This window comes from Cherax quadricarinatus, chromosome 33 (genome assembly GCF_038502225.1).
Source record: "Cherax quadricarinatus isolate ZL_2023a chromosome 33, ASM3850222v1, whole genome shotgun sequence".
In the NCBI taxonomy this organism is placed as follows: domain Eukaryota; kingdom Metazoa; phylum Arthropoda; class Malacostraca; order Decapoda; family Parastacidae; genus Cherax; species Cherax quadricarinatus.
The window spans coordinates 13,576,156-13,586,441 of NC_091324.1; the positions used below are offsets into that span (position 1 = coordinate 13,576,156).

At 37.5% G+C, this 10,286-nt stretch overlaps 1 protein-coding gene across 5 annotated transcripts in view; it reads left to right on the top strand.

Moving 5' to 3' along the window:
- The window catches only part of LOC128693914 (probable serine carboxypeptidase CPVL), a 41,521-nt gene extending 32,380 nt beyond the window's left edge, over positions 1–9,141 (top strand). For all 5 annotated transcript variants that reach the window (XM_053783805.2, XM_053783802.2, XM_053783804.2 and 2 more), the window contains 5 exons: positions 771–845; positions 1,772–1,938; positions 5,335–5,442; positions 6,671–6,817; positions 7,488–9,141. In XM_053783805.2, the coding sequence (XP_053639780.2) occupies positions 771–845; positions 1,772–1,938; positions 5,335–5,442; positions 6,671–6,817; positions 7,488–7,784 (794 nt within the window). In that variant the 3' untranslated portion in view covers positions 7,785–9,141. The remainder of the gene's footprint in view (positions 1–770; positions 846–1,771; positions 1,939–5,334; positions 5,443–6,670; positions 6,818–7,487) is intronic.
- Positions 9,142–10,286: the final 1,145 nt, after the last annotated feature.

Here is a 10,286-nt window from a genome sequence, read left to right on the forward strand (position 1 = left end):
CCAGCACAGTAAGTTTATTTAGGTAAATTATTATTGCTATTATTATAATCATAACTAAGCTCTAAACCTATAAGGGTTATTTAGGTACAGGTACACAAAAGTACAATTATCAGTAGTACTGTCTCAGCCATAGTCATAACCTTGATCACTGAGTTTAATCATTTCTAGCTTTGCCCTTTAAGCAAGAACCTTATGACTCCTCTTTTTATCACAACTACTCTTAGATGTGATTGTAACAAAAAAAGAATGTGTATAAAATATGCAGTAACTTTAAAACACCTGAGACTTTGGAAAGTTTCAAGACACAATCAAGAGAAATGCAAAGCTCACAGAGAATATAAACAAACTGAGGGTGGACAGGTGGCGCACAGACACATAGTGAATCAGGAGCCATATAAATGAATTTTTGGGGATACGTACCCTGAAATGTCTGTATTAGCGAATCGCCTTAAAGCGGGGCACTCCTGTGCTACACTTGAAAAAGCTCACACGTTAGATGAAACATACAAGGAAAAGATTTCACTGCAGTTGTCTTTTTACCACCTGTCAGGAACTTGCCATTGTCTGCAATTAGGCACATTTGAATAAATTTATGATTTTTCTCATTCAATATGAGTGGGAAAAGTAGGACAAAAAGAACAATGTAAAAACACAGCTATAAGTATGAAGAAAATGGAAAAAAATCTGTAGAAAGTACAGTATTTTCTGTAAAGGTACAATTTAAAATAGATTTCAAATGTTATAGCTAATTTGCAGTTTTATCTTTTCAGGGAAGTATGTTCCAGCCTTGGCATACACCATCCACAAGTTGAATCCTGCAGCAGAATTGAAGATAAACCTGAAAGGTATGTGACAAAGTAACTGTTCTATTATTTCAGGAAAATGTTTTTCACTTACTAAATATTTTTTCTTGTATAAATATTTACTGGAGTGACCGAGTAATGGGTAAGAGAATATTTAACCGAGAGTGGTATTACAGTGAGGAAGATGGTGTCATGATGGAGTGAAGTAACAAGTAGAGTCGCACAATTCAGTTTTTTAGCTCATTCTGTTAGTCTACATAAGGAAATTAGACTCCAAGTTAGTGTTTGGAGATATTGCAAAACTACTGAAGAGAATAAGGATGTAGGGAAACTGCAACATGCTAGGGGAAAATGGTTTAATATGTGGCTATTAAAAATGAATCCTGAGATAAAAGAAAAAAGGAATTATCTAAGGGTAACCATCACACTAAAAAAAAAAGTTCTTGCACTAGGCAGACAAATATAAGAATATCCTTGAGAAATTTGAACAAAGAGGCATGCAAAATGATGTGCAGAAAGGTAAGACCAGCTAGTGTACTGGTATATGCAGTGCTAACTTGGGACTCCAGTATCTGCAAGATTACCAGTTAAGTGCTGTGTCAGAGAAAAACAAAACAACAAATAAAGGCAGCATGGTTTGAAATTACTAAGATAAGTCAGATGGATATTAGGTAACATGTCTTCAGTGTAAGTGTTTTACAGAATTTAAGCAAAGTCATTGGAAGCAAGCTCCATATTTGGAGGAGGGAGGGAGGGAGGAGTGTCCCCTCAAGGCAAGTTTCTTGATGGTGGTAATGCTAAGTAACTCCATCGAACAGTAAGAGATCCTTAAATAAGAGTGCTCAGTAAACATTATCCACTGATCTTAAATCTCATTAATGTTTATATTTTATGCTGGATGTGTAGAAAATGGTGGTTAACAAAGCTTTATTGTTTTAATATAAAAGTATTTATATCTTGTCACACAGGATTTGCAATAGGAGATGGTTTATGTGATCCAATTTCTATGGTGGATTATGGAGACTTCCTCTATTTTATTGGTTTGATTGATGAGATTGACCTAAAATACTTCAAGCAACAGAGTGCATTGACAGTCTCTTACATCAATCAACAGGAGTGGCTTAAGGCCTTTCAGGTAATTTTTTTTCTGTATTCACCTGTTTGGTTAGGCCCATATCTCTGTAAATTGGTATTTTAAGGTTTTTCCTTCCCTTTGTTTTTCATCTTTACAAACTGGTTGCAATATAATGTGTGTGTGCAAGATGGACTTCATTCAAAACATTTAACTAGTTAATACTGATAGTCTTGGGGTTCGGTATTTGTAACATTATCTTTCCAATAGATTCAACCTTGTGCACTTATGTGCTTATAATTTTACTTTTCATAGCTTACTTGTGTTAAAAGTGTATCATTCAGAAATAAATCGTATTTTTTTAACACACTAGCCGTCTCCCGCCAATGCAGGATGACTTGAAACAAAAGACACTCACCATCATTCATACTATCACTGTCTTAACAGACTCACACAGATACGACAGTTGAGAAGTCACTCTAAACAGCAAATATCTCAAATCCCTCCGTTGGAGTGTAGACACTGTGCTTCTCACCTCCAGTTAACTGTTTTCCCTGAATCCCTTCACAGAATGTTGCACTGCTCACACTCCAACACAGGGCTGTGGCATCGGCACATAAAACCTTCGACTCCAACTCCTTTATTTATGGCACTTGTAACTCCTTTAATTACATTTTAACGACTCCGACTCCAGTAACCCAAGAATTGCTTCTGACTCTACGGCCCTGCTCCAACAGCTCATCAGGCCCCAAAAATCATATTATTTTTGAAAAATTAAGATATCCATGAAAGAGTAAGAGGATGTTAATAAATGATACATAATTTATTACCATTGAAAATCTAGTATCTGTAGTTTATATTTTTCATGGCAAATGCTCTAATTAGCTTTATAGTTACGTTCTATCACATGTGTGAGGTGTGCCAGGGCTTTTGGGGTGCATATAATTTCTGTATAACCACTGCAGTGCAGAACGTCTATGTACTTCATTCTTAATATTTAAAACGGGTAAGAGAGAGGTGAAGGTTTATAAGCTTAAGGAGGAGGCAGTTAGGGTAAGATATAAACAGCTGTTGGAGGATAGATGGGCTAGTGAGAGTCTAGGCAATGGGGTTGAAAATGTATGGGGTAGGTTTAAGAATGTAATGTTAGAGTGCTCAGCAGAAGTTTGTGGTTACAGGAAAGTGGGTGTGGGAGGGAAGAGGAGCGATTGGTGGAATGATGTAAAAATAGTAGTAAGAGAGAGAAAAAGTTAGCATATGAGAAGTTTTTACTAAGTAGAAGTAATGCAAAGAGGGAGGAGCATATGGAGAGGAGAAGTTAAGAGAGTGGTGAAAGAATGTAAAAGGAGAGCAAATGAGAGAGTGGGTGAGATTCTATCAACAAATTTTGTTGAGAATAAGAGAAAGTTTTGGAGTGAGATTAATAGGTTGAGGAAGCCTAGGGAACGAATGGATTTGATAGTTAAAAGTATAAGAGGAGAGTTATTAAAGGGAATATTTTGAGCATTGTTAAATGTTGATGAAGAAAGGGAAGCTGTGATTTCATGTGTAGGGCAAGGAGGAATAACATCTTGTAGGAGTGAGTTGTGAGTGTGGGGGAGGTGCGCGAGGCATTATGTAGAATGAAAAGGGGTAAAGCAGCTGGAACTGACAGGATCATGACAGAGATGTTAAAAGCAGGGGGTGATACAGTGTTGGAGTGGTTGGCATTTTTCTTTAATGTATGAAAGAGTGGAAGGTACCTAGGGATTGGCAGAGAGCATGTATAGTTCCTTTATATAAAGGGAAGGGGCACAAAAGAGATTGTAAATATTACAGGGGAATAAGTTTACTAAGTATACCAGGAAAAGTGTATGGTAGGGTTATTATTGAGAGAATTAAAGGTAAGACAGAGAGTAAGATTGCAGATGAGCAAGGAGACTTTAGAGTGGGTAGCAGATGTGTAGATCAAGTGTTTACATTGAAGCATATATGTGAACAGTATTTAGGTAAAGGTTGCGAAATTTCCATTGCATTTATTGATTTAGAAAAGGCATATGATGGAGTGGATAGGGGAACAATGTGGCAGAAGTTGCAAGTGTATGGAATAGGTAGTAAGTTACTAAATGCTGTAAAGTTTTATGAGGATAGTGAGGCTCAGGTTAGGGTGTGTAGGAGAGAGGGAGATTACTTCCTGGTAAAAGTAGGTTTTAGACAGGGATGTCTAATGTCTCCATGGTTGTTTAATATATTTATAGATGGGGTTGTGAAGGAGGTAAATGCTAGGGTGTTGGGGGGAGGGGTGGGATTAAATTATGGGGAATTAAGTACAAAATGGGAGTTGACAGTTACTTTTTGCTGATGATACTGTGCTTATGGGAGATTCCAAAGAAAAGTTGCAAAGGTTGGTTAATGGACAAGTTTGGGAGGGTGTATAAAGGTAGAAGATATCACATTGGGGAGAGGGAGTATGGAAGAAGTGAATGTTTTTAGATATTTGGGAGTTGATGTGTCAGTGGATGGTTTTATGAAGGATGAGGTTAACCATAAAAATGATGAAGGAAAAAAGGTGAGTGGTGCATTGAGGTATATGTGGAGACAAAAAACATTATCTATGGAGGCAAAGAAGAGAATGTATGAAAGTAAAGTGATACCAAAACTCTTATATGGGTGTGAAGCTTGGGTTGTAAATGCTGCAGTGAGAAGGCGGTTGGAGGCAGTGGAGATGTCCTGTCTAAGGGCAATGTGTGGTGTAAATATCATGTAGAGAATTTGAAGTGTGGAAATTAGGAGAAGGTGTGGAGTTAATAAAAGTATTAGTCAAGAGGGCTGAAGAGGGGTTGTTGAGGTGGTTTTGTAATTTAAAGAGAATGGATCAAAGTAGAATGACATGGAGAGCATATAAATCTGTAGGGGAAGGAAGGTGGGGTAGGGGTTGTCCTCGAAAAGGTTGGAGGGAGGGGGTAAAGGAGGTTTTGTGGACGATTGGTTTGGACTTCCAGCAAGCGTGGGTGAACGTGTTAGATAGGAGTGAATGGAGACAAAATGGTTTTTGTGACCTGACAAGCTGTTGGAGCATGAGCAGGGTAATATTTAGTGAAGGGATTCAGGGAAACCGGTTATTTTCATATAGTCGGACTTGAGTCCTGGAAATGGGAAGTACAATGCCTGCACTTTAAAGGAGGGGTTTGGGATTGGCAGTTTGGAGGGATATGTTATATATCTTTATATATGTTTCTAAACTGTTGTATCTGAGTACCTCTGCAAAGACACTGATTATGTATGAGTGAGGTGAAAGTGTTGAATGATGATGAAAGTATTGTCTTTTTGGGGATTTTCTTTCTTTTTGGGTCACCCTGCCTCAGTGGGAGATGGCCAACTTGTTGGAAAAAAAATAATAATTTTTATCAGTAATGAACTGAGCAAGTTTCCTTTTCCTTTTTTGATACAGTATGATAATTTTCCTTTTTTTCCTCTCAGGTATTTGATAACCTCTTGAATGGAGACAAAACAGGATACCCATCATACTTCACCAATGTAACTGGACTTACTAACTACTATAACTACATTGCTGATGGACAACCTGAGGTGAGTCATTGCTCTCATAGGAAAATCAGATTCATTTATTGTATTTTTCACTTAATAAACCATTCTTACAGTCCCTATCTACATCAAGTGGAGGTAGACTGTAAATGGATTAACTTCCTTCATATTCACTCCCACCAATCTGATATCTAGTATTTTCTTGCCTAACTGCTGTGTTACTCTCATCACCTTGCAGTGTGGCAGATGTTGCAAGTGTATGGAATAGGTGGTAGGTTACTGAAAGCAGTGAAGAGTTTTTATGAGGATAGTGAGGCTCAAGTTAGAGTATGTAGGAGAGTAGGAGATTATTTCCCATTAAAAGTAGCCCTTAGACAGGATGTGTGATGTCACCATGGTTACTCAGTATATTTTTAGATGGGTTTGTAAGAGAAGTGAATGCATGAGTGTTGGGAAGAGGTATGGGATTAAAAGATTAAGAATCTAACACAAAGTGGGAGTTGTCACAGTTGCTTTTTGCTGATGACACTGTTTTTGGGAGATTCTAAAGAGAAGTTCGAGAGGTTGGTGGACAAATTTGGGAGGGTATGTAAAAGCAGGGTAATAAGGATAACAAAAAATATAGGTATTGAAAGATTGAACATCAGATTGGAGAGAGGGAGTATGGAGGAAATGAATGTGTTCAGATATTTGGGAGTAGACTTGTCAGCAGATGGGCTTGTGAAAGATGATGTGAACCATAGCTTGATGACTGAAGAGTCTGTGGAAACAAAGAATGTTATCCATGGAAGCAAAGAGGGCAGTGTATGAGAGTACGGTGGTACCAATGCTCTTATATGGGAGTGAAGCATGGGTGGTGAATGTTGCAAGAAGGAAAAGGCCAGAGGTAGTGCAAGTAAGTAAGTAAGTAGTGGAAGTAATGTCAAGGAAATTTTTTCAGGGTTACTCGCTTTAGTGTAAATGGAAAAAACTTATTCTCTGCCAAAGACAAAGCCAGCCAGTTTTCTATATAAATGATCTTTATTGTTGATTAAGGTAAAAAGAAAAGGGAGGAAAGAGATTACATGGCTTACCATTTATATTAATAAAACAAGTGAAGACATAGTATGAAAAGGTGAGGAATTAATAATTTATTATCTACAGTAGTAGTTTAACAAACTTTAATCATTTATGTAGTAGGTTGATACATGAATTTTAACATGCTTGGTTAAGTGATGGTGCATGCTGTGGAGCTGGCCTAATACATATTGCAAATAAAAAATTTTGTGTGCAGGATATGCAGTATTGGACACCATTTATCAACAAGACCAATGTACGTAAAGAGATCCACGTTGGAAACTTGACGTTCAACGATGGCTCAGAGGTTGAGACATATCTCTTAGAAGATATTATGCAGAGTGTGAAACCTTGGATTGAAGAGGTACGTTTTATATTTTATTTATGGATTCATAAACTTTTGTTTTATTGTCTCTACTTCCAGTCTCATATGAAATTGTATGCATTCACAGCTAACTCACCAGTTGGACATAAATCTTTAGACCATGTTTAAGTCTATCCTGGACTATTATTATTCAGTACTGAGAGAGAATCGTGTAAGCCAGAAGTCAGGGCAGGTGAAGGAGAAAGCTAAGGCCATTTGAAGTTATGAGTGTTCTGAAAATAATGTAAAACCCTTCTCCACTTGAGGGTATGAAAATGTAGATTAATTCACATTGTTAAAATGAGCCATCATTATACACATTCATAAATGTTAACAGAGACCTGGCCGAAGATATAATTTAGCAGCTGTAATTTAATGACCCTAATACCTGGGTACACATCCATTTACAACTGTTGCAATTTATTATGCTAGTGAAATGCAGCGTAAAAATATTGTAAGTCACAGTCCATCTTTAAGAATATGTATTTATACAATTTGCTACGAAGTATATACAGAATCTTGCATACCAACATTAGCTAGTGATAATCTCAAAAACAGTTATTAATAAAATGCTCACCAAAAATTATTCTTTCAAGGAAAAGCATGCCTAATAAATACTATTTTAATATGCCCATTAATAGTTAAACTATGTGGTCATTCCTCTCCATAGTTGATGAATAACTACAGTGTGTTGATATACAATGGCCAACTGGATGTGATCATCGCGTATACACTTACGGAGAACTTCGTCTCCTCCTTGAAGTGGAAGAATGCTGCACAGTTTCAACAGTCACCACGTTCCATATGGCGTGTAGGTGACAGTGTGGCTGGTTATGTGAGAGAGGTTCCAGGCTTTGCTCAAGTCATGGTTCGCAATGCTGGACATATGGTTCCACATGACCAGCCACAGTGGGCCTTTGACATGATTACTCGATTTACATCTGCAAAGTCATTTTCGTCTCCTTAAATATTTTTTTTCACTTGAAAACTGGGATTAATGAAGCTCTCATTATCCTAATCCTTTATGTATTTTTGTCTATATAAAGTTTTGCTGCAGAATTGCACTTTATAAAGATTTTTATGATTAATCACCATAGAATAGCTGCAGGCAAAGTGGTTTGTTGTAGTATTAGCTTTGTCTCACAACCAGCTTGGTTGACCTTGATATTGCCTTGACTTCTCATTCAGTGCAGTTGAAGTCACTGGTGCTTGTGGTTTGAACTATAATCATAGATGATGAGAGCAACCACTGCCCTTATGAAAGTGAATCTACAGTATGTTGTAAGCAATTATTTTCAGTTGTATACTTTAATGTATTCACTCATTTTTATTTTATCTCTTATAATTTGAAGATGATTGCAAAAAGGTGATAAGCTTTTTTTGTTTGTTTGTTTTATGGTTAATTGTTAAAATTTCTAGATATTGTTTTATGGTTGGTTGTTAAAAATTCTAGATATAAGAATGTGAGAAAATGATTTTGAGACAGTTAAGGTATTCTTTATTAATTTTGACCTATCATAATATGTACACATTTAAAAAAAAGAATACAGAATTTAATACTAAGAGTATTGTTCAACTAGTTAAAATACTTTTTGATGTTTATAATAATTAAAAAAAACCAGGTTTTGTTAATTGTGAATGTAAAAAAAAAAAGGTCCAATAACAATGAAGTGCTTCATTATATCTGGACAGTACTAAGTAAGATCTTCCCAGTTAACTTGTATTTTTATTATATCAGAAGTTGCTATGGTAACCTATTTATCCTCGCCATTTTTCACCACATCTTACACTTACTCTTCTAAACACTTTTTTGCTTCTTTCCTTATCACATTCACCAACATTAAGACATGAAGTTTAATGCTTTTTATTAGCTATAATTATGTACACGATGGAGGGAGGGGCTGAAAGAAGTTTTGTGTGCAAGGGGCTTGGACGTACAGAAGGCATGTGTGGGCGTGGTAGGAGTGAATGGAGATTGGTTTTTTGGGGCGTGATAAGCTGTTGGAGTGTGAGCAGGGTAATATTTTGTGAAGGGATTCAGGAAACCGGTTAGCTGGGCTTGAATCCTGGAGGTGGAAAATACAATGCCTGCACTTTAAAGGAGGGATATAGGATATTTACTGTTTGGAGTGACATCTGAACCGTCATGTCTGGGCACCTCTGCAAAGACAGTGATTATGTGTGAATGAGGGTGAAAGTGTTTTTTGGGTCACCCTGCCTCAATGGGAGATGGCCAACATGTTAAAAAAAAAAAGTCTGAGAAAGTATCAAAAATAGGATATTTTCACCCAGTCTTAATAAACAGGTTTATTTCTTTGAAACATGCTAGGTTTTTGTTTTGATGATTAACTTGTTTAAAAATACAAATAAGAAGTACACATATAATAGCAGAGACTGGTACGTGTGCATATAAACAAATTTAGATTGCTTTTTTGTACTGGTACACAGAAACAAGTTTAGATGCTTATTATAGTTATTGACATTTACAGTGCTGCATATTGCAAACAAAATGGTATAAACAAACAGTGGGGACAAATAGTGTGAACCAGCATTTAAACAGACTGCCAAATTTTGGCAAGTATCATTTATTATTTTATTTATTATCACACCGGCCGATTCCCACCAAGGCAGGGTGGCCCGAAAAAGAAAAACTTTCACCATCATTCACTCCATCACTGTCTTGCCAGAAGGGTGCTTTACACTACAGTTTCTAAACTGCAACATTAACACCCCTCCTTCAGAGTGCAGGCACTGTACTTCCCATCTCCAGGACTCAAGTCCGGCCTGCCGGTTTCCCTGAATCCCTTCATAAATGTTACTTTGCTCACACTCCAACAGCACGTCAAGTATTAAAAACCATTTGTCTCCATTCACTCCTATCAAACACGCTCACGCATGCCTGCTGGAAGTCCAAGCCCCTCGCACACAAAACCTCCTTTACCCCCTCCCTCCAACCCTTCCTAGGCCGACCCCTACCCCGCCTTCCTTCCACTACAGACTGATACACTCTTGAAGTCATTCTGTTTCGCTCCATTCTCTCTACATGTCCGAACCACCTCAACAACCCTTCCTCAGCCCTCTGGACAACAGTTTTGGTAATCCCGCACCTCCTCCTAACTTCCAAACTACGAATTCTCTGCATTATATTCACACCACACATTGCCCTCAGACATGACATCTCCACTGCCTCCAGCCTTCTCCTCGCTGCAACATTCATCACCCACGCTTCACACCCATATAAGAGCGTTGGTAAAACTATACTCTCATACATTCCCCTCTTTGCCTCCAAGGACAAAGTTCTTTGTCTCCACAGACTCCTAAGTGCACCACTCACTCTTTTTCCCTCATCAATTCTATGATTCACCTCATCTTTCATAGACCCATCCGCTGACACGTCCACTCCCAAATATCTGAATACGTTCACCTCCTCCATACTCTCTCCCTCCAATCTGATATTCAATCTTTCATC